Source organism: Molothrus aeneus, chromosome 3 (genome assembly GCF_037042795.1).
Source record: "Molothrus aeneus isolate 106 chromosome 3, BPBGC_Maene_1.0, whole genome shotgun sequence".
NCBI lineage: Eukaryota > Metazoa > Chordata > Aves > Passeriformes > Icteridae > Molothrus > Molothrus aeneus.
In genome coordinates, this window is record NC_089648.1 from 25408160 (window position 1) to 25434130 (window position 25971).

At 36.2% G+C, this 25971-nt stretch overlaps 1 protein-coding gene across 3 annotated transcripts in view; it reads right to left on the bottom strand.

Annotated features, from left to right (window-relative positions):
- Positions 1-25971, bottom strand: part of SRBD1 (S1 RNA binding domain 1) — a 122862-nt gene that overhangs the window by 80079 nt on the left and 16812 nt on the right. For all 3 annotated transcript variants that reach the window (XM_066547868.1, XM_066547869.1, XM_066547870.1), the window contains 5 exons: positions 21627-21730; positions 16712-16819; positions 10251-10408; positions 9004-9094; positions 7864-7971 (listed from right to left, as the gene is read on the bottom strand). In XM_066547868.1, the coding sequence (XP_066403965.1) occupies positions 7864-7971; positions 9004-9094; positions 10251-10408; positions 16712-16819; positions 21627-21730 (569 nt within the window). The remainder of the gene's footprint in view (positions 1-7863; positions 7972-9003; positions 9095-10250; positions 10409-16711; positions 16820-21626; positions 21731-25971) is intronic.

Consider the following 25971-nt stretch of genomic DNA (forward strand, 5'->3'; position numbering starts at 1 on the left):
CCTGTTACGTAACTTGCCTCCTCAGAAATATCAAACACAGAAATTAACTTTTTCTTTCACAGAATAAGCTGAGTTGATAGGAACCTGAAAGGATCATCAAGCCCTACTCCCAGCTCTGCACAGCACCATCCCCAAGAGTCACACCATGTATTTGAATATATTTTCCAAAGACATCTCAAACTCTTGTCAGGCTTGGTGCTGTGAGCACTTCCCTGGGGAGCTGTTCCAGTGCCCAAACACCCTCTGGGAGAAGAACAGTTTCCTCATATCCAACCCAAACCTCCCAACCGAGCTTCCAGCCATTTCTTCAAGTCCTGTCACTGGTCATGAGAGTGAAGACATCAGTGCCTGTCCCTCATCTTCCCCTCATGAGGAAGCTGTAACTGCAGTGAGGTCTCCCCTCAGTCTCTTCCAGGCTGAACAGATCAAGTGATCTCAGGTGTTCTCATATGGTTTCCCCTCAATGCCCTTCACTATCCTTGTTGCTTTCCTTTGTTTGACTGGAGCAAGCTAGGAAACTTCAAATGTAGTCATTTTCCTTAAATTTATTAAAACCTTTTTTTATTTCTGGGCTCTGGAAATAGCCTTGAACAAGAGAATTTAGGCCAGAGGAATTTTTTAACACAGAAAGCCCTTAAGAAAGTAGATGGCATTGCAAACACTGACCACCACAAAACATGAAGTGATAATAGTTTTAAAGACTTCTACTAATGAAGTCAAACACACCCGAAAGAAAATCCCCTACTCACAGTATAGTTTTACTAGTCTTGTCCTGTACATTTAAATTAAGACTAAATCTGATCTTGTCTTAACTGAGTTTTAGGAAAACTCCTAGTTCTGCTCTACAAACATACATCATGCAATACACACATGCCAAAACTGCCCCCAGGGACCTGATGGGCACACTACATGCAGAAATGGTAGCTCTTGTTCATTGCACCTTCTTTCTCTGGTGTTTCTCAATAACCTTTTACCTTTCCAACAACTTCTTGTTTTGTGTTTGCAAATATTTTCTGAGGGTTTTCCCTTTTCACCTAACTTCTGTTGTACTGCAATACCAGATGAAGTCAAGCTGATTATCTTAAAAAAAAGTTGTTTCATTAATCTGAAAATAACAAAGATCTATAAGAAAACAGCCTGTGTTCAAATTACTGCTCAGTGAGGCACATAAAAATTGAAAACAGAGAATTCATTTTGAAATCCTAAATATAAATGGCTTCTCTGTGAGAAAACAAAGAAGGGAAAGAATTATCAAGTTCAATTTCTCACTGTAATTGTCCGATTTCCAAAAGTATATTTGAGATTAGTACATTTCTAACTGAAGAGAATGCATTACTGCCCTTAGTGATGTTGTCGCACATTTAATGGCTTTTCATCCTAACATCTTCCCTTTCTTCTATCTATTTAGAACCCCTTAAAGACTTGAAGAGATTTACATATTGAGAATGCATAACTTTTATAAACTCTTAGAAAGAAAACACAGAAGGGAAGTTGCACAAAACTTTTCTCTCTCCCTGCAGACTATTTTACCACAGATTCCCTTGGACGCAAGTCAAATGACATGTCCCAGTGCTCTGGAAAAATGGACTTTTTCCTTAAGATTTAGATCTCTTTCACTAGTAACATTTGCTTCCTGACCCCCTGCTTTCACATTGCTGAAATCTAGACACCATCTGTAACTTACTCTTTTTCTGAACTTAAAGGAATTAAGAATCTCTTGAACTACATCAAAATACTTTCAATTAATCCTTGCTCTCATCCTGAAAACTATGAATTATTCCTCTGAAATATCAAGGACAGCTCCATAATTATTAAGTGTATAATTTATACAGTTTGCTTCATAAAGTTTTAAATTCATGGCATACAGGCCAGAAGTTATTACCATCTCCTGTTTCACCTGCCCCACCACAACTTCACTGCTTACCCACTTCCTTCCCTCCCCTCAAAAAAACACAGCTAGAGATGGTACAGGTGGCTACAGTCAGGGCAGAGGGGAATCCTTGCTTCAAAGGCAAAGATCACCTCTGAATTTCCCATTTTGAATATAGTATGGGTCCAGCTCAACATATATAGCAGTCTATGGATACACAAGGAACAAGCACTGGATCCTATTTTAAATGCAGTCACTCATTCCAGTCCATGTTGTACTGAACAATATATAAATTTCTACACAAGTTATGAACTACCAAGAGTAGGAGGAGGAAGTCATCTCTATGCACAGTGAGGTTCCAGCTTACAGGACTGTCTCCTCTAAACATAAGTACATGCAAAATGATTGTTCGGTTGAAGTATGCATGATCATTCAGCTCTGGTAAATAATCACAACAGAACATAACTTATAAATAAGGGAGGAAGGACAGCTTGGCTAGAAATCACTACATAATTTAGAATGGTTTCATTGACTATGTCTTCTTCACACACATTTTAAACCTCTTTGTTCCTTGAAGTAGTTCTTCACTGTTTAGGACTTCTCATGACTCCACTAGAGCTTGAAAGAGATGAAAGCAGAACAAAGGTTCTTCAGTGCACATTTCAGACGTGCACATTTCAGACGTGTGCATTGTTTCCGCTGAATATGTATTCCTATAGCCAAAACTTTCCAAACTATTTTCCACCTTCTGGATCAGACAACTAATGACCTAAGGTGTGTAGGTGTGTGTACATAAATGTGTCATCAAGAGAGTTATATAGCTTAACAGACAAAAATAACAGCTTAAAGGAAACACAATCAAAAAGAAATAGGAATAAAGTTTCCCATATCCCTACCCCCTTCATACTCTCAACAGACTTGAAACAACTGCACTAATGCAGCAAGCAATAGCTTGTAAAAGGATGCAAACCAGCTGAAACGTTTGACAGACAGTGTTAAATACCAGAGGATTCATATCAACCACTTTATTTGAAAAGGTGCTTTGAAGTTGGCTATCTTTCATGTACCTCTTTCATGGCACATTAATAAGGAAAACTGAGATGGGGTAAATTAAGTCCCAAGGTCATATCTAGAGTTACAGCGCTGTGGGTACCTGATGAAATACGGATTAATGCTGCATGAGCACTGAATAAATAAAACCACTTCTGTTAACCACTCAAACAAGTTTTACAAGTAGTTCTGAACTTTATTCAGCAACTAGACTTCAGACATCTTAATCCCCCCACACTGCTTTGAAACCTAATTATCATAATGTGAACCCGAATGTTAGGTCCCTTTCAAACTGCGAGTGCTATGAAGCAGAAAAGTAATGGGAATTAAGCTAGTGTAACATTAGAAATGTAGAGGCATGGAACTTGAAAGTGGCATTTGTTAAAGCTGAGAGAGCATAATGTAGATATTCAACAACATAAAACACACATTTAAATTGAAAAGGATATTTAAAGCATGTGCAGACACCTATAAAATACAAGAGGACCTAAAATCCCGTAGAACAAACATTTCTAAATCAATTTCTTGCCACAAGGTCCAACTTCAAAAGGTATTACAGCCCTATTCTACCTTAGCAGAACATTTCTTAGTATTCTAAAGCAGATAATTTAAACATTAAAGAAAACCCAATGAGAACTTTACAAGACATTACAGACTTTTCCCTATTCGTCACAGTACAGAAGTGTTTGAACTTAAACAGCAGTAAATTATTCATTACATTGCTTATAAAGTCTTGAAGGTAAGAAAAGATTTTGCTCTAAGTGGCAGAAAAGGATTTTGCATCAAGTTTAAAACCAAGCAGACAGAAATTAAACATCCACCCATTTAAACAGCAACAAAAAATACACTTGCCTGGCTGCATTCTACGCTGCATGTTGAAAACAATTAACAATTCCTGACACTTATCAAACTTCCTTTTAAATACAAACTGAAATACTTTACTCTGAGTGTGCTTTAATGCAGCAAGCACATAAGAGTCAGATCAGTAAGAATGCTTGTATTGTGACAACAAAACTATTGAGGCTGAAAGAGAAATTGTTATTTGATTTTGCCAAATACAAAGATTGAGCTGTTTGTTTTGTCCTGCTTTAGCATAGTTCACCTGTCATTCAGATAGCTTTCATTTCCAAGATGCCTCAAACTGACAGCAATCAAAGAAAACCAGATTCCTGAAATATTTTTTCAAGATTTTCATTTAATCCAAAAAGGCCAATGAAATCCTGAAAGTTCATCATCTGCCATGTTAATGCTGAACACAATGTTGTTTCATTTACATTTCTGGTCCTGTTAAAACAAATACACTTGTCTAAACTAGAACATCTGTTTTGGTTACAATACAATGTATCTTTGGCAAGAATTCACAATAGAACTAACATAAATAATCAAAAATATTTATTGAACCTTGTAACAAAAACTGATTTGTAACAAAAAACCCAAAGACTAGATATGATTGTCCCTGGCTCTAGTCCAATCCTAATCTAAGTCAATAAACACAGCTCTAAAAGGGAAACTACATTTAAAAAAAAAGGAAATGAAAGTCCTGTAGTTATTTAGGTTGGATGTGGCTATCTGAAAGCACGTTAGTTACAAAAATAGTGAAAAATATTTGCTTTAAATCAAAAACTGTCAAACTGAGTCCAGACAGGTTTTAAAGCCACATGAAAAATCATGTCATATGCCTCATTTCCTACTACTGTCTTCACTGATTCATCTCCTCTTTAGGAAACTTCAGTAAAACTCTACGCAGTTTACATTTGCCATTGCTAAGTATTTTTATTTTAATCACTTGCTTTTCATATATCATATTTAGCCTTCATTATTTGTGCATGCACCAACTGCATACACCTTTCTGAAATTATACCTTCTATTCTTGTCTCACTTCCCTGGAAATGCATGATTCCAAGCTCTATATGATGAACTGGACAGAAAAGTATTGAGGTTATTCAAGCTTCTGAAAAATTAGGCATCCTATTTACTGAGTCCAGCGCAAAAACAGTGAATGTTTTATGACTGTAGAGGGTGCAAAACACTTCATACTGTGTGGGTTTTGGCAAATGCTTAATTTCACTATTGTTCACTTCATATAGCTTAAAAATCCATTATTATAGCAATAATAGTATTATTTTGAAATAGTGGTTTTGTTTATTTATTGATCATATGCTACTTTACACAGAAAAAAATGTTTATATAGTACTGTGATTGTTGTTTTTGTCACTGTTTACTTCTTCTGATTTAATATTTTCTCCCTGTTTATAATTCAACGTGACAAAATTTTCAAAGTAGTACTTAAGTTACCAAGTTCTTAGAACCAAAAAAAGCTCTTGTGTAATAGGAATTAGTATAAATACTGTGTGTCAGAAGTCAGGTTAACAAGTTTGTTGCTTTCTCTAGTAGTGACTGATAATTTTTTAACCTTTCACATTGTCCAAAACTGCTATTTGTAGCAAAGATCTATAACTGCAGTTCTTTAACTTGACATGTAATATCCTGAAAATTGACATAATCAGAAATATATTTTAACTTATACATTTATGTTGTTAATGGTTTTCTTATGTTGGGTTCATATGGCAGAGCTAGTCCATACTTCAGAATTTGTGTGCAGAGCCATGAGGTCCTTCACGTTAAAGCCACGTGGGGTTTTTTTGGACTTCATGCTATAGTTGATATCTGGGACTCTTGAACTTTGTATATTGCTGTCTGCGTGTGAATTTATATATGTGACTTTACAGACAGGCTGCATTTGCAGTGCTTGTCTCTTCACATTTTGTCAGTCTGCACTGAGTTTTTTCATAAGGATCAGGGTTCCCATATATCCCTTTCTGATCAACTAGTTTCATGTACATCTCATTACTTTATCCAGTGTTGGGGTTTCCAAGCCATGCTGCTGAACCCTGCAAGGCAGCTACTTTTTCCTTTCCAGCTCCAGAAAGCATTAATCTCCTTGGTATTTCTTAGTAACAGAAAGGAGTGATGAGTCCAGCCATCCAACCTCCACTTGTGATAATCCAGTGAAATGCCCGGAATTTATGTCAGTCTGAGTTAAAAATGTGATACTTGCTAAGTGGGGGGCAATTACTACAGTCTTACTGTTTGAGCAATAGGTGACAGTAGGTGTACATTGGGGTAACTGCTATACCTTTTGAGGGGAACTGTGGAAGGTGGCTTGGAAGGATATGCTCTGTTGATTCTCTTCTTTTTAAATAGTTAAGTCCTCTAGAGTATGTGCTTTCAGATCACAAACAACTTTTCTGCTTCCATGTTCAAAATCTTCCCTAGAGGTTAGGTTGTTTTATCATGATAGGCTTTTTAAAAAGTATGAGGACTTTGTTTATATATAGGCTGAATACATATCTCTCATCAGTTCTGTGGAAACCTGTGTATGTTTTTGGATGAAGTGATGTTTATTGTTTTTCACTTAAAATCTATAAGAAATAATTTTAGCCATTGTTGGAACAGTTAATTCTTAAGGCCTGCTTCAGCAGGTTGTAGTTGTAAATAAAGAATGGATTTGCTAATCAATATAGTTTTTAAACTGTGAGGAAAACAAAGCAACAAAGAACCCCAAACAAAACAAAACAACCTAAACCCCCTAGAACAAAAAAGCCCATCCAGTACTTGAACTGTAACAGAATGAGTCAGTTGCATCTAACATGATACCATTTCCCAAGCTTTCAGCTTCTCACAGGATTGCACTGAGCTGCATCAAGGTGGAAATCCTTGCCCAGAAAAACAGAGCTCAGCTCATTGCTGTATGCAAGTTTTAGAGAATTACAAATTCTATGTTCTCTTGAAACTTTTTTTCCTTAAAGGAGTCCAAATGTAAACGGGCTTGGCAGATGAGATTGGACACTCACCATAAACTGTTGTTCAGAAATGTGAATGATGGGGAGGTACTACAGACTTCAACTTCCTCAGGAAATATTAGGAGTGAAGAATAGGATCAGGAATGATTATTAAAAAAATAAAATCTTCCTCTAATTTGCAAACAATTACCATTAGAAAACCTTTACTACATCTCCTGGAATAAAAGAGTGATTTAAGAATGGAATCTTGTACAAATTTACTTGGGAATCATAGAAATGACGAACAAGTGCAACACACCATAAGACAATAGAAATAACATATTTGTTAAACATTTCTGTAAGGCCACTTTCTAATTTATGAAAAAAGGCACTTTTAAATGTATAGAATAGTTTAAACAGCAAAAGGCCATAACCTTCTTTAAAAATATGGAAAACTTATTTCAGCATGCTAAGACAGTGAAAACTAAATACTGCTGTTAAATGCTGGCACAAAGGATAATCCAAGGTAAATCACAAAAAATGCTTTAGAAAAAAAAAGGTGGGAATTAGAAAAAAGAGAGGACTACTGCATGGTAGAAAAGAAGGTGGTATAATACAGTTTCCATCCAAACCAACAGAAGAATACTTTAGCTCAAATTCAACAAACTAATGGATAAAATCTGAAGTCTGAAAAGGATAAATATATTTACTACTCTCCACTTGGTATTAATACAGTATTTATTTCCAGATCATTTAATTCCCATAGGATTACCAAGCATTCCATACTGCAGTCAGACACCAGAAGCTTTATCACATGCAGTTAAACCTCATTCATCAAGAAATAAATACACAATGCCAAACGGGTCCTTAGCTGTTAGTGTTGCTATTCTCTCATACTTTGTTACAATAATAATAGCAAGAGAGTGAACCTCAGGAAGAAAAAATAAAATGCTTCAGTGAATCTCTATTACTGACTCAGGATAACTACTGTCATGCTTCAAAGAGCTACAGCTAGTTTTCTTTGGCTAGAACCTTGGGTCAAGCTTGACTCAAATACAGAACAAGGCACCAAAAAGAAATACTTCAAAAATTACATCTAAATTACCTGTTAGGTTAAGATATGCTGAACAAATGAATAATATCTCAGCAAAGGTATCTTACCAGTAAACAACATCCAGCGGTGCAAAATACTTCTTCATAATTAAGTCAGCAAAGTAAGCTTCTGTTTCTCTGCAGGCTGTGCCATTGCCAATCACAACAGTGCTGCAGCTTTGTGTGGGTTAAAAAAACCAAACAATTACTCTCAAATATTCTTTTATACTTTTTCATACATAGGATTCAATCCAGCACTGTGATCAATACATGTAATTTTAGATAACACAAGGCTCAGATGTAATGAGAAAACATTCCTAGAAGCATCATGTTGTGTTTAACAGGTTTTCAATGTGATAGTTCATGAGATGAGTAAAAAATTTTCACTTATTTGTAATTGGATTGTACAGTGGTAATATAAGCAGAAAGTCCAAAAATGATACTTCATATTAATAAATGGAATGTTATTTATAGTCCTCAAACACTTTCACCTCGTTTTTCTCTCATCTGGTATGAGTCATGAAAAAGAGCAGAAGGCAAAGCAATCAGCATCTTAATTCCTTAATGGGAATATCATAGTTTCCAACAGCTTGCAAGGTCATTCCCTCTGACTGCCCACACCACAGCCAGCCAGCCACCAAATCACCTTGTTTAAAGCCAATCTAATTCTTATAGACAAACTGGACTGTATGCTGTGGTAATTCAGCAGCTGACGCAGTAGACCAGATGTCTGTCCACAGACATAGTTGGACACAAACTTTTAATCATGCTGCCTCTGTTTGTAATTCCATCTGGAGAGCTACCTTTGCGGGATTTTCTTTGCTTGACAAAACTCTACCAAAACCTAATGTGGCTTTTGGAACAGAGAAAGACTGATGAGTGATTTGGGGGTTGCAGGGGCTAGGAAGAGGAAGGCTAAAGTTATTTCTTAGCTGAATGCTAACTTCTATTCCCAAAAATAAATGGATTAACAGTTTTATGGGGATACATTCATAGCACACAGCCTTGATTTGATGTGCTTCTAACATAGATGTACTGCAAAAGCATGAACACAAACAAAAAAGCAAGCTCTGAACTAGACTAAAGAAAATAAACCTCCAGTTAAATCAGTAGAATTCTTATTGCAATCAAAATCAAGTATTTCTATAGTGAAGATTTTCATTTTGTTTGGTAAGAAAAGAGCAATAAATGAAAGTTTCTTTAGCATACTTGTACTGTAGCAGAAGCCTCTTTATCTTCTCAGCTTCACGAAATCCTTGACCAGAATGCAAGTAAACTACATCAGTATGGAGTATCTGACCTAGAATGAAAGGCAAAGCCATTTGATTAAACCCACAAAGGTCCAAAGGCCACATCCTGCAGAACTACTGAACTTAATTTGATGGTTGACAAAGGAAGCTTCTTAATCAGCCATCTTTCCCTTTGATCTCTATATCCATTTAGAAGAAATGTATGGTTGGCATAAGACAAGAATGCTTTGGCAAAAGAAAAACAAGTTAATACATTTTGTAGCTCCCTGCAGACATAGTCACATATCAAGTAATGAACACCTAAAACTATCAGCAAATATAATGCATTATATCACAGAGAAAGAGAGCAATTTACTATAAAATATTTATTGTTCTTGTGTAGTACAACTTAGAGATCCAGTAAAGAGTGATGAAAATTAGAAAGTCTAAGGACTTGCAGTACATAAGTTCTAGAATTCCAACACTAGCTCTTGTCATCATCCCATCTATCACATTTGGAAAGAACTGTATTAACCACTACTGATAGCTAATGGTGCAATGAAAGCTCAATAATTTACTGCACCTTTACTGCCTTCTAAAGAACACACCTTTCTTTACCTTCTTCTGGGGTGGATATAGTCTCAAGCAAAAAGCAACAACAAAATAAAAGGAAAACAAATAGCTTTTGCATAAGCCTAAAGAGATGTGCATCCCCTCAATAGACTAGGATGAAGTGGAAAGGCTCTGTTCTATATGTGAACTAAGAAGTTTTGCAAAAACAGTGTTTCTGACCTCTTACATTAAACACACACTGCTAAACAAAAAAGGTTGAAAAAGTGTCCAGATGTCCAAGACACTAGCCATGAAAAAAGCAATATTACAGAAAGTATTTAAATACAAATTCTTTGTCAAACAATAAAAATGCCAGGTGTTCTCTTTGCTGACTACTGAGGGGCACAATCATTTCAACCTGTATTCAGGAAGGCAGAAGGCATCTTAAATTCTATTTAAGAGAGCAGTAATAATGTCAAAGAAGTCACTGGAATCCAGGTACCAGAAACTTAAGCTAGCTGAAGAAAGGAATTATACAACAGGATGTGTGGAAAGTACTAAAAGCTTTACAAAAAAAAAAACAATTTGATAAAAAAGTAGGTTTTGAAACTATCTTTACTCTAAATGAATGAATTTTTATCAGTCCTTCCAAAAATGTTTGGAATTGAAACTTACTGGTTGGTGAAATAATTGCCAACTTGCAGCCATGTTTGTAGCCAGGATCTACTCCCATCAAAGCACGGCCCCTCACAGGGCTGGTCAGAAGCAGCTGACGGAGATTTCTCCCAAACATCATGACAGACTCTTTCTCTGCATCAGATGTCAACTTGGATCTTGGAAGGATAGAAATAAAAGAAAAAAAAAACCCAAATATTTTTCTTTCAATTAACTTTCAAATACACGTATTAGTTGTTCCAAAGTTGTAAGGCCTTTTCCAATCATGTTTCCATCATTTTCAATTAAATGTTACAATTCAAATCAAGTTGTTGACACCTTTTTCAAAAGATCAGCTATATGTCATCTCATTCTTGTTCTAAGAAAACCAGTCAATATAAAAAATACAAGAGAAACACTTGTAAGAACATACACCCACCAATTACCATTCAAACATCAACTCATAATTTTGAGCAAAGAACAGCTTCCTTTCAAAGATTATACTAATTGTAAAGAAAAGAGGATTTGAAGGAGGCACGGATCAAATTCATCACAATTTCACAGTTCTAGAGAAAAATCACAATCCAGCAAAAAAATGGATGGTGGTTTACACTGAGAGAAACTGGAACCAGAGAAGAAACTGCAAGGGTCCCTCCAACTAGTTGCTAGCATATCATGACTCCTGAGGCATTTAATTTTGTCTTTGGATTGCTTCATTTAACAGACATCAAAGAATTGTGAACACTTGAGCTTTTTCTAGGAGGGTATTCTGATTCCTCAGAACAAACTGCAAAGCTGCTGGGGCCACAGTGTTCCCTTTCTTTTCCAAGTTATGTTCTTCAGCAGAAAGAAGTGAGGTAGTGCAGTAAGGATTGAGTTAGATGACTTGAAGCACAAACACTGCAGAGTGTCACAAGAAACAAATTAGTCTTGTTTAGTGAAGATGTAAAAGATCCACAATGTCTTACTCATTAGATGTGGCCAGGAAGACCATGACTGACAAGGACAAGTATTTTCATCATGGTATGGCACTTAAAAAAAAATAAAGCGGAAAGAGTAATGTGTACAAAAATATTGATCACCTCTCTGATTTCTTTTTCTTCTGCAGGTACTCATTATCACTTCCCTATGCATTATGTTGTCAGTAACTCCAATAATTGGGGAGTCAAAAGCAATCCAGTAAAGCCTTCATTTAAAGGTAGCCAGTGCCCTTATTCTGCTTTTCTTTTTACCTATCACTGAAAAAAACCTGCTATCTTGGTTTATTTCTACAGAATGTGAAAAAAACTGCATGACAGTTAACTAACCCTATCAGAATGGGACAGGGAAAATTGCTCAAGTTGTTTAGGTCAATCAATGCATGGCGCACATAGTGCCAACTACAAATAATTCAAAGAGAACCCTCATAAGGGCTATTTGACATAAGGAATATGAAACTGTTCTGAGGAGTTTTTGGTTGTGGAAGAACTCAACAGCTTGACTTGAATTTGCCCAGGATGCAACCAGTCAACCAGCTCAGCCCTGTCTCATCCCACAGTGGTACAGAAAAGAACTAATAAATCCTCATCATCTCTGATTTGTAAAGTGGTCCACAGAGAGGTCTAGATCCTCTTTCACACGTGGAACATTTCCTGGGGAGCATTTCCTAGGGAAGCGTGCAACAGCAAAAGGTTCCCTTTTTTTCCATGTGCTCTTTGTTTTGGTATAAGGTAGATGAGATTATCACAGACACAATTCAAAGAGAGATGGTGAAGGGCACACATGCATTACAAGGCTCCTTAGCAGTCCACATGTGCCCTCAGCAAAGACCAAACACTCTATATCACCACCAAATGTGTGAATGGCTGCATCAGTTCAGATAAATTGTCCCTCTATTCCAGGATTCTGTCTCCAAGTCTGTCTCCAAGCAGTTGCCTAAGCAGCTGACAGAGCAGCTCCTGCATCTGTCCCATAATCTTGTCCTACAACTGCTTCCAGAGTATTTCCTGGGCTTGACATGACTTGTCTCTTTACTAGCTCATAACAGAGCTCTTGCTCAACTATCCAAGCTCTTCCTGAAAACAGATAAAATTCTTTCATCCACAGAGTCTGTTGGCAGTGAGTTTTGCAGGTCCATCACAAACTGTAAATAGCTGCCACCTTTTGGTTGGAAACTGATTGTTTTTGTTATGGCCCTCTAAGCCTTATACTGGAGGGGAGTAAAAATTTATCCCTAGAAACCTTGTTCCACTCTTCACATATCATTTATCTCTAAGTCCTCCCTTTTCCAAGTTGAAGTCATAGTGTAGCCATTTTTTTTCTTTCCAGAGAAATCATTTCATTCCTCATTCCCCTTCACTGGGCCTTTTCGAGTTCCAGTGAATTGTTTTCCTACTTCCTACCCCCCTCCCCATGTGAGTGGACCAAAATGGACAACAGTATTCCAAATACAGGCCAAATAAGTCAATGATTCTTTGTCTTCATTCCTTTCATAAATCATCTCATCTTCTGAATACTTAACATTCATGTGGAGCTACCTTCCATGGTGCCAAAGCCCCTCTGCTGTGGCAGGATAGCTCAGAGCTAATAGTTTTACTTATCAAAAGATAACTACTTCCCCTTGAAAGTATAATTTTACATTCATTTCCCACTGAATTTCAGTTGCCATTCCATTTCTTGATCATTCAGTCTTACAGCATCCTTATCCCATTTTCCCCTTCTCTAATTAAAAAAAAAAAAACAAACCAAACCAAACAAAAAAAAAACCAAAAAAAACCAAAAAAAAACCCCCCCAAAAAACCACCCAAAAAAAAAACCACCCAAAAAAAAAACCACCCAAAAAAAAAACCACCCAAAAAAAAACCACCCAAAAAAAAAACCACCCAAAAAAAAAACCACCCAAAAAAAAAACCACCCAAAAAAAAAACACCCAAAAAAAAAACACCCAAAAAAAAAAACACCCAAAAAAAAAACCTAAGCCACAGAACAAGCTGCTTCTAGGGTGAGTCCAGAGACAGAACAATTAGATGCTACTTATGAGAGACCAGAGAAAACAAAAGCAAATACCTCAGCCTCACAGAAGTATGGATCTTCTAAATACACACAGAGAAATCAACCAGTCACCCATGCATGCAAATGAAGGTCAAAAGTGGCTTGTAGACAAGAGAATGGAATGCCCTTGAACCAAAGGTTTTGTACAAATACAGGCTATTCCACCCTTCCACTTATCCCAAGGATACAGGTGCCACGAGGCCAAGTCCTCCCACACTGCCAATTCCTGTCAGTACAAGGGAGACTTGTGTAGGAATTAAAATTGCCCCTAAACACATGCTATTAGTTATGTCAGCCTTATGGAAATCATGTTTAAAATTGGCATGGATATACAGCAACTTTTACAGCAACAGGAAATGTTACTGAAATTGCCAGGTGTGTAGGGGGAATGTCCTCTCTATTATGTAATATCCTGTGTTTTTAAATTTCAAGTATAGACATCTCTTTTTTCTCTGTCTCTTACTCAACACTTGTATCAATTACATGATCTACTGTCTGAAGCAGTGGCCCTTAATTTCAAGCCTGGTATAATCATTTGATCTTTTGGAAAAAAAAACCCATTAAGCTACTCAAAACAATATAATACCTTTCTCTTTTTCAGTGTGTTATTGGCTTCATCCAAATGGCAAGATGTCCAGCTTCATGCTTTTCCAATTTGCAACAGTTCTCATTAACATGGCAGAGATAAAAGGCAGAGAGTAGTCCTCTCTAAACACAAGCAAAATGGCTATTTTGGGAAAAAAACCCCAAACAAACCTCAAAACTCTTCAGTTCCTACTTTATGAAAAAAATATCAATTAAGTCAGGACTCCAAGCCCCTCCCTTGAAGTCTACAAAGCACTCAGACTGTATATCACTAACAGGTGTATCATAATAAAAGCAAATAACCTAATAATGGTCTATTAATTTCCATATTCAATGTTATACGATTCAGTTTTTAAACTGAGATTTAAAATTCCATACTCCCAATTACACTTCTGTGGAAAAAGATCTGCAAACTAGCTTCAGGTGTTAAACAAGATATACAGAGAAATGTTTGTGTCCCTGAAGACGGGGAGAAAAAGCACTTCTGCAAGAGAGCATGGAAAACTATGAAAGGATTATCCATTAAGAAATATGCCCATGCCACATCACCTGCATGGAACCCTGACGGAATCATTCCATGCAGTACTGCAACAAGATAAAATGTATTTGAAAGAGCCAAAAGCAACAGTGGACATTATTATACCAGATACAAGAAATTACATCTGACAGAATGGAAGAAAGGAAATTAAACAATAAATAAGGTAATCGTCTTGCTGGCAAGTTTCATTCTTCTTCTGATCACTAGAAGCACCAGCAATTTCAAGACATTCTTGGAAACTTTCTGTTCCAACATTTAATGATAATAAAAAGAAAAAAGAACAGCAGGAGGTGGGTTGGAAATAATGCTAAAAGGAGGTACTGAATACTTTAGCAGCCCTTTGCAAGAGTTGGAAAAAACAGCTCCTGGTGTGTCCGGAAAGAAAAGAGGAGGAGGATAAGGGTTAAGTGATCAGGGACCAGAATATTGTCAGGTGCTTTGAGTTCCTCTCTATAGGAGAGGTTTCAGATTTTCCTATCCAAACTCCACCAATCATGCAACATCATCATAAAGAGTAAAACCTAAGCAGACGTACCCTCAGGAACCGGCAGCAAACTTCATATGCTTCTCATTGATTGCTTGTGAGCTACATCTAATAAGTAGTAGGGAAGGGAAGGAAGCTTTTTTTCCCCTTTTGATTAATAGAACAGAAAACCTTCAGCAACCTACTGCTCCAGCAGTCCTCAAAGTGTTACACACAACACAGGCCACAACAGTCCTGTGGTACAAACCACTGAGTAAAAATACAAGAAAAGAGCCTTGAAGCGCCCCTATATTTCTTAAAACCAAACCCCACTAAAAAGTAGGTATTTTTCTTTATTTTGAAAGAGTTTGATTGTAGAGATGTAGAGACTGTAGTGACAGAAGCCAACAACTGAACTCTTCACCATGAGATGTTCACCATTTTGACCACAATAGACACAGTGCCTCCCCTAGAGTAGCTACATGTATTGTGGTCACAAAACAGTGAGTGAACTCAGTATTTTTAGAATCTGTGAAATTCTAAGTAACAAAAGACCAGGCTCACTAATCAAAAGAAGAGAAGCAATCTTGCTTGCAAAGCAATAAGCAAACATAACATACTGTAGTGAAGATGCTCAAAAACCACCGAAAAGACATGCTGTTAAAATCTTGAGCTGATGGTTCTTTTCAGGGAGGTAGAACACAGATCATTCTTGCAATGATGTTCATGAAAAGGTGTCAAGAAAACAGCTCCAATTCAAAAACAAAAGCGCACTCAGGAAAGTACAGAAAAAACATTTCATAATGTGGTTGCTGATTTTAGGTACTAGATGGCATGTCATTTTCATACAAGTCATTTCAACATCTCTGGTCCAAGAAACAGGGTCTCTTGGATAAATTTCATTTTGAACTAGCTCAAAAAAAGCATTAACATTTAGGTCACGTATCAGATCACCTTGCCAGAATGAAGCATGCTATGTTTTGAGGAGCTTCTCTGGTACTGAAGAATCACACCATAAGTACTGTTAGCCATTAGAAGATAATACTGTTAATGGACATATTCAGTTATTTCCACTATATGGTAAACTCTTATACTACACCATAATATACCCTATTTGCTAATTTGATGCTAATTTGATACAAAGTTCTCAATTTCCTTTAAATGTGGAATAATATTACAGATCTTAACAGGGGACATGATATCCAATGACATCATTACTATAGTATCACCAGTAATAAGTTTACTGACTTCTCTAGAGACATCACAGCACTCACAAATTACTATCAGACCAACACTATAACTAATTCATTGGCCACAAATACAGTTGGCAAACACGAGGAGTGCTTCCAACCTTAACAATACTTTGCTGAATTCTATTAGACAGGTGAAAGAGAGTGAGTCAGAACAGAGTCACTGAAAGTAATATTGCTGTGATATGAAAAGATGTTTGAAAAATTCAGTGACATCATGGTTTATGCTATTACAAGAATAAAGATAAAATTACCATGATAATATGGTTCTAAATTGTACTTAATTAGAAAAATGTACAAGTATCTAAGCATGTAAACATGGAAAATGTTACTACATTTTACATTTAATGTTACTACATTACTACATGTAAAATGTCTTCACAGAAAAATCATTTCTCTACTGTAGCCTAAACTGGTTCTCTAGATTTAATTTCTGATAGTCAGAAATTAAATCTATAGAACCAAGACTATATAGTTCATTTCTTCTGTAAGCACAGAGGATTAGAAACATGCTGATATTTTCAAATAGAGAAATAATAGTCTAATAAAACACTGGGGAGGGAATTGCTAAAAAAATTTTCAGTAATATGAAAATACAGATTTATTCCAGGCTTACCTGAATTCCCTACAGAGAAGAGGATATATAAGGCGTTTATATGCATCCTCTACAGAACTCCGTAGTAGCCTCATAAAGTCTGGTTTTAAAAATTGCTTTGGTCTCCATCTGCAAAAGATTGGAAGAAAAATAAAAAATATTTTAAGAACACATGCAAACAACTAGATAAAAAAGGAACTTTCCAGAAAGGCTTCTACGTTGTTAAATCCTATAAACTGCAGAATTAGTACAATAATTAGGTAACTAAATCATGAGTCAAATATGAAAGGAATGAGAAGTTGCTCATAGTTCTAATACCACACAAGGGACAGGCTTATCTTTTTTAGGTTTTAGAACACAATAATGGTTTATGTTTTAAAGAAAACCTAAAAAAAACATTCTCCACTTTGAGAAGTCAAAGCTTCTTATAACTGAACAAAGAACTTGGTTCCATATTACCTTTAGGGTTGCATTATTTGCTATTCCTCATTACATCAGAAAAAAATGACTAAACATCCTCTGTGATTGTCACTGCAGAATAACTGAAAAAGGTAACTATGGACAGATGGAGATTAAGGAGCTAAACTAATGCCAATAAATAAAACCCAATTCAAATTTCATTTGGAATGCATTGAGTATCTCTATTCAACTTCTAAATGAATTCCTACTAATTTTGCAGCAGTTCTTAAACAGAAGCCAAAAATCTTTAAAAATTATTTTCTATTTTACCTGCTACTAATACATTTGAAGTGTAAATAATATTATAGGAAAAGGGAAAAATAAATAAACAATACCAAACAAAAACAAGACTGTTTTCCAGCTTCTTCTAAGCCAAACTCTTTGAAGCCTTGAATTCTTTTCTAGGTAGACTGCATGATAACCATATAACTGTAACAACAAGTACTTCAAATTTTGCTGTAAAATACACCTTACTCTCAAAGCTTCCTAGATATTTAATCCATTGATCTTTTTGTTGAGGGCAAATTTCCATGAAGGGGGGCGTGGGGAGATGTGGGTTGGGGTGTGTGTGTGAGTCCTTGAACAAGCAGAACTGACTCATTGAGACTGTCCACCCTGTGAGAAGAGATTGAGGTGAAGGAGAAGCAACCAGATATATTGTACTCAAACAGAAACATACTACTGACATTTTCTATTAAAGTCCACCTGTTTTTTATTACTTTTAAAAGTATTGATAACACTCAAGAGTTTTCTTCACTTATTGTATTATTTAATGTGCCTGGGTCCCAAACTGTGATGGGAGATACCCACACATATTTTAAAAACCCATGCAAGTTTTCTAGGTTTATTGTTTGGGTGGCTTAAATGAAACATGCTGGAATTATGGTCATAACGTGCCCAGCTGCAGCAAAAACAGAACTGAATTTTACTTTTGATCTTGTTTGTTGGCAGCCACTCATAAATACTGAGAATTCAAAATTGCTCCTATCCAGACAGCTTTTAAGTTGTCTAAGGGGATCTGCAGCTTCCTGAAACAGCTTTTCTATGTGTCTGTGCATATAATAGCTGAGAAATGCGTGATGGAGTCAACCCTGCATTGAGCAGAGAGACACAGGAACAGAATTAAGCTCACCATTCAGTTTTACAGCATTCAGGGTTGTAATCAGTGCTTAGCCACATGACCTCAGTTCACCAACAGTTTTTGCAAATAGCTCTATGATACTTATTCATAACTTGAGACTCTTTCCACACCTATATAAAACTGAGAAAGGCTTTAAATCCTGTTATTGCCATCATATTCTATAAACATGAAGGTTTTGCAGGTGCAAGTATGACTAACATCCTCAGCACAAATTAGAATGAATTTGGAAAACTCTCAGCTGTTTCCCCCTCTCTTCCATCCATTAAAGCCAGTTAAACTCTGTAAATAGGTTATCACAATAGATGTTTTTATTACCTGCCTATACATAAATAAAAATTTAGGCAACATTCTGCTAGAAGTCGTTGCAAATGAGAAAACATTCAAACAGCAAGTTCAATTGCAGCAAATACTGTAGTTTAATGATTTCAATACTTCTTGAAAGATGAGAAAAATTCACTTTGCTGCAAAAAGCAAAGCAAAATCATGTGTGTATATTTTTAAAGATCATCACAGCCTAGCTAAGCCTCCCTCTAAGAACAGATTTTTTTCTTGATTTAATCAAGATCTAGCTTTTGAAGCCAAATTTTAAAAAAGCTCCATACAAATAGTATCATCTTACTCTGTCTGATCACCAGCTCTCCATGTCCCAGAGCTCACAACAGGGACCACAACAAACATAAATGGCTTAGACTACTGAGACACCAGAGGATGGAACTACACATAAACAGAATTAACAGAGGCCACGTTAAGAACCACCAGTACTGATTAATAACTGTTCCAGGAAGAGCCCAGCTAAGCTTTTAGACCTGAAGGACAAACAGCAGAGCTTTGTGCTCCTCCAAGACATTAAATAAAACATGTACCAAGTTAGTAAAAGCAGACAAAGCAAGCCTTTAAGGCCTGTACCATGGACTTTACACAGGATCTGAGATATTTGACTGGAAACTGAAAAAACATCATCAAACATCAAATTTCATTTTCAAGGCTGCAATTCCAGTTGGGAACAAACTCTCACCCCATCTCACTAGGGAACAACTCCATTTTGTTTCTACACTCAAAGCCAGCTGACCAGCCCCTCTCTGCCTCTCTCACTGATCATTTTTCTCTGTTCAATTTCACAACAAAGTCTTTGGGACCAGTAGAATTCTAGTGTTAATGGATGTAGGTTCACTGTCAAACCATAGAGATGCCATTTTTTGGAGAAAAATACAATCCACAGGGCCAGGCATAAGGATATTCTTGAATTTTCTACACAAACCCAAACTGCAAGGAAACAGATGCTTATATAGGCTAATAAACATTTTGAACTTGCAAAAAATGTACAATATTCTTTGACAGCATCTACACAGAGCTCAATGCAATAAGGAACTCTAGTCTTCCAAACTCACTTTCTACTTCAGGAGCACTTAATGCTAAAAAATTTGTCTCAGAAGAATACAAACAGTTTAAAAAATTTGCTACTAATCCACTAGGCAGTAGGTGATGCTGTTTTCTGGCTAAAATACTGGCCAAATTCTGTAGCAAGCTGGCATTTCTGGTTCTGCAACTGATTGTGTGTGTGATTTCTAGCAAATTGGTTAATACCTTTGCAAAGTTTTGAAACCATTGACTCAAAAATAAGTTATTAACCTTCTGGTCTAACCAGCAAATCAATGCAATGAAAATATTGCAAATTCCACCCCTGGACAATCATTTCAAAGCGTGCAGGGCAGATTACACATTTACTATTCGTTAGTTTGATAACACAGTTGTCAATCTCAGGAGGAAGATCAGAATCTGTCCTTGATGTTAATGCACAAAGATTAAAAACATTCCTTCAGAAGTTTTATAATGGTGGAAAAGTGTCCTTAAATAGTAAAAAGCCATAAGCATATATAGCCTTATGAGAGCTAAATATTAATAAGTATTCACTTCCAAGGTCAATATTCTTCTTATCCCAGGATGACTCACAAAAGGGTAACCAACCAAAAAAATCTCAATTTACATCCCACTTTTATTTGTGTAACAGTGACAAGCTGTTCCATTATCTGTGGTCCACAGTGCTTCCAAATTCTGTCATAGATGCAGTAAAAGCAAGACTGACAGCTATATTCTGCTTACAGAATATACAGCTTGAAGGGAGGACAGAAATTCTGTTACAGGTACTAAAAGTAGAAAGAAACAGGTGTGTTTGTGACTCCTGATACTTTCCTGTGGCCAAAAAAATACTTTAATACTTTCAGAGCACTATTCTTCCCTTTCAGAGGGAAACAGCCCTATTAAATTTCTACAGTGAAAAGGAACATTTTTACCACATCCATTTCTTGGATTTGTTGTGAAAACTAAATACATGCTAAAGCAGTATCACCGTATTCAGTTTTTTACATTAAAACGTGCAATTCTTCCTGTTTTTCTTCCCTGCTTTTGGTTATCCATTCCTAGGATGCAAAGGAAGGAGTTTCTAAGACATCACCAGAACAATGCCCAATATTTTAAACTACTGAGAAAGAGAAAGTAATTTTTATACACACAAGGAAGATGCACTGTTTGGATCATAATATTCTCAAGGTACAAGGACATCAAGGTACATTTCCCAAGAAAAAAACTGACAGATATTGCACAAAATACACATAGTTAACCTAAACTTTTGCAAAAGGCCTTGAAAATTATGCAGCACTAAACATCTCACTACAGGTTTAAAAATCCTAGACAGCTTGTATGAACAAATCAGTAAGAAAGAAAAGAATCTGGATTTTACAGTCCAGTCTTCTAACTTAAAAAGAGTATAAAATGCAAGAGATGGTTCACACAATATGTGAGAGCTATGCACTGAAAGCAGTTACATTTATGTTTGTCTGTTAAATCCATTAAGTTCTTTTTAAACATGTAATTCCTTGCATTTGTGAAACTTGAAGTTATTTACTTCACAGACCTAAAAATCTTACATAGCCCTATTTAATCATTGCAATTGGGCATAAGAAGGTATTTTTTGAAGTTTGGAGTATACTCTATCAGATTCTACAAAGTCCTTTCAGTAAAGGCTACTGGATGTGATGTATATTACAATTTGAAAAATATATTCACATTTCATCAGCCTTTGCATGTGTTTAAACAAATTCAGCTGCTTGAAGAATGGTGCCAGAACTTGCAAATATAGCCCAAGGCATGATCTTTTCAGCATAATGCTACAGCAGTTGGAAATACAGAGTAAGAATTATCCACTTGCTAATTTCATCCAATCTAATAAATATTTGTTTAATTTGTTCTCTTAATGTAACAAGACATATGAGATACACTTGAGTATGCAGCTGTCTATAGAAAAAAGAGATTTCTCTAAGAGTATGTATCCATGCAGACCTTTCATTGACACACCACCAACAGAATTCATTCTTCACCCCGTCAGGAATGTTGACCTTCACTGTCAGGATCTTCAGATTTTCCCCTCGGTTAATGGCCAGAATCTGAGTGCAAACATAAATGGCAGAGACAGATGACACACAAAATATCCAAAAGATAAACTTATCAACATTTGTGTACGCACTTGCTTGACATTCTGTAGCAAATCAGGATGGTGGTACAGTAAATCAGTTCACAAAGTACTAGAATGTACAGATAACATCCACAATTTAAACACAAATTAAATCATGCCATGGCATAACAAATACATTTTTCTTGGAGTCTGCAATCTTAGGATCCAGTTTAAGATTAAACACACTTATAATGCAAGACAGCATGAATTTTGGTGGTGGAATAATCTTATTTAATAACCTGAATTAAAACTCAAGAAATTAATTGAAGAGTGATTTCAATCAGAACTAGACCTCAGAAGTTTCTATGCTTCAGATTCCATTTTTCTGCCCATTATTAATCCAAATTTTAAATAAGTTATGAATCACAACTTGTGACACAAAGGTGCTCAGCTTAATTTGAAAGAGGATGAATTTAGTTATTCATGCCTAATTCACAAATAGCAGAAAAGGATGTAAACACTCACTCTCTTTACATTAACACTCCTGCCTCAAACCATATGCATGTACTTCTGAGTACTTACCTCCACAGTCAGGATCTAAAGCTAAGTTTGGTTGTATACAGGCTACCTCTACACAGAGTTAGTTCAATTTTAAATGGAAGACTATGACTCTACATTTAAAACCAGAACCACAACACAAGTGGCAGATCCTGGAGGATTCTGGTGGATAACTCCTAGTCTAATCTCACTATGGGAAACTGAATATTCACCTTAATACTATGAAAACTCAATGACCAGCAGATTTTAGAAACAGAATAATATTCAGAAGCAAATAAAATGCACATCTTTAGATTTCATTTTTCCTTCTGAAGTATTTTAAAGTAGAAAAATACCAAAAAAAAAAGAAACCCACTCGAAGCTGACATTCCTGTATGACTTCACATGTTGCTGTATGTAGCAGGCCCTGAGCACTGTCACAACAGAGCATTCTGTGTCAATCATGAACTTTAATTCAATCACTAGCTAACTCAGACATGTCACATATGTTAAATACAATGGTTTAAAATGACTCCAGGACATAGTACCAATTTATATTCCTCAGCCTTACTGCTCCTGTGACATACCAGGCCTGACATATCATTGAACAACAAAGCTAATAATAAAGATTGCATGTGAAATATTATAGCATCTGGTACCTTGACTGCCAAACCAAATGTTTTCACGTAGAAATTAGAAAGACACATTTTAACAAATCAAATGCTTTCATGTTTATTCTGACTTTACTTTTTAAAAAGAGAGAAAGCTAAATGTCAAGTTAAAATGAAATCAAAGTGATGGTCACAACAGAGAATATATGTGATAGAATTATAATGTCATCATTCAGCATGCTGTCAGCAGGGTCAATATTTGCATCACATTTTGTTACCTGGCACTACATCTGCAGAATGTGTCAGTCACTTGAACTTAAACCAGCTGTTAATGCAGTCACTAATATTATTTATATTTTTTACTCTCAAACAATCTGCCTATCCTGTTCTAAGTGATACATTCAGAGAAGAATAATCATCCAATAAATGCTCAGTTAAGAATGGAATTATTTAATTTCACCCTCTAATATAATAAAGCTCTTTTTCTTTAGTTTTTTAAAGTAACAGGTTAAAATCTGGCTATTCTAGTCACAAAGCAGTCTTCACTTCTGGAAAAAGACTGTTTTTATATGAGATTGGAACAGATCCAGGGCAAGGGTTGTTAGAAACAACATACATTTTTCAGAGAATGCAAGAACAACAATATGATCCAGTCACAAGATTCATCAAACCTTATTCTGTTTATCCTAAAAACACAACATGCTTCATTTTGCACAACTCTCTTATATGTTGCATATTGATTTAAACTCGCAGAATAAGTTCTGTATACTTTGCCAAGGGCTTTAAATTCCAATTCCTTTTTAAGTATGAGATTGAAAATAGAGCATTGGCCTCAAATGTTACACTTAATTCATGAATTCTTTTCCTCCCACTATTTCAGTCATCTCCAAATACAGGAAAGCAACCCCAAGGCGTACACAAACACTAAACTGTTTACAATTAGTCAAAAACTCAAATAAACTCTTGAAAGATTTTTTTTTCTTAGTTATGACTGTGTTGGTATTGCTTCTCAGCCATGTCCTAAGAGAGTCCAGTCAGGTTCTCCTTGCTGCCAAAGGAAGAAGCTGTGACTGAACCTCCCACTAGCAAAACGTTCCAGCTGGAAACACCCACAGGGTATCTGACCATGTCAAAATCTGGAGTCAGCTTTTAAAGCTGACTAAAACAAAGTTCTTTTCTCATTACAGTTTTAGTATTTTAACTTTTTCAAACAACCTGACTGCACACCAGTCCTGAATACTTCAGGACCCAAACAAGACAAAATGACATGTCTCAGAAAAGAAAATGACAGTGGCACAGGAAGTCACCCAGACCTGTAGCAGGACCAAGCTGCAGCACAGCTTACTGCACAGCACTTAAACTCACTGCAACACATGCTGCAAGGCACACTCACAGCTGCCAGGGCTTTGGTCACAAAGGCACAGCCTGTTTTCCTACAGGTGACATGCCAGGCTACTGTGCATCCCCTACACTCACATCTAAGCCAGAGCAGAGTTAGGGTTGTACCAGGTCTTTAGGATCACTTGCACTTCCATACTCAGATGATGACAAGTTTCAGTGCAGTATTTTATGGAGTCTTGTGTTTGCAACTCTAAAAAGAGGTGATTTAAAGCTGACTTCTGCCTAAAGGCATTCAGAACACTTGTCTGTATGCAGTCATGAAAGCAGTTGAGAAGGTCTTCAAAGCAGTAAGTTTTACAACTGTTCCTCAAACACACCTCTTTAACCTAAATTTCTTGGGGATTAGTAAATTATATAAATCACTCTGGGGTTCAGGCTTTCCTATATCTTTTCCAGGTATAAGCTTCTTTTAATAATCTTGAGCCAAACCAGAGAACTCCTTCTCTTGAAGACATCTTGAACTCTATTCTTAAAGAATATATTTTTGCCAGTTTTTAAATGCACAAAGGAACTATCTCTTCACAGTCTTAGGTGAAGGAAAAAATAAAGACTTATATATTGAAAAGGATGGTCATAACCCAAGAAAATAATGACATTAAAAAATGGCAATTTGCATCAGTAGGGGAATAAGCGACAAAGAAAAAGATGATGAGAAAGACTTTCAAAAGTACAATACCAGGGTTTGAGCTTAATGAAGAAAAGGCAGATAAAGAGGAAAAAAAACCCCAACTTTCTCCTTACTTCATTATCAAAATACAAAAGGGAGAAAGATAGAAACTGAGAAAAGAAGAAAGAACCCAGGAAACTAAAACAGACATGAAAAGTTACAGTATATTTACAATACAGATTTTACATGTTGCTTCAGAAACTGTCATAAAATACATTTTTTGCTCAACCAGTACAGAGAGCCCTGTCACACCTTGAACCTTTAAACCTCACTGAAGCACAAGCAACTCAGACTTCTACAATTCACAATACAGAAATATTCAATGTATTAGAATAGCTGATAGCAGAAATATACAGATAAAAGGCAGCATCTAAGTGTGCAAAACTATCCTGTGATTACAGGACTGCCAGCTGCAAAATCAGTGCTTATTCTTTTCTGAAGAGCCAGAATGGGTAAAGAAATAGGTATTCAGATTAGCAGCAGGCACAGGAAAGAATAAACCAAAGCAGATTGAGCTAATTGTAACATCAAAGAGACAAACTAAGGGTACATCCTGGATAAAGAACAGTGCAGCCATATAATCAAAATGCTGACCAGGTTTGGGAAACACAGTTTTTAGCCCTCACTATAGCTAAGTAATAGTTTTCCTTAAGTAAAAAAGGATGCCTTGAACAAGAAGGCATCATACCATCAGCCCAGGAAACACTTATGCAACATCTATTGAGTGAACATCATGGTATTCACCACTGTGAGAGCAGGTAAAACCAAACACTCCTTCCCAGCTCAAGAATTCCTCCAACAAAAAAGGACAGAAAAGAATCCATATATCATAACATGATGAATCCACCAATCTTTGTCAATGTCACCACAGTAGCCAATAGGTTGCTCTATTAACTTTTCCCAACATTCTTGAAAGAACTTTTCACCAGATAACTATCAATATAAGTACAGAAAATGTTCATAGTTATTACAAAGAGAAAAACCACAGCTACCTCTTTAAACATCTATGCAAGAACA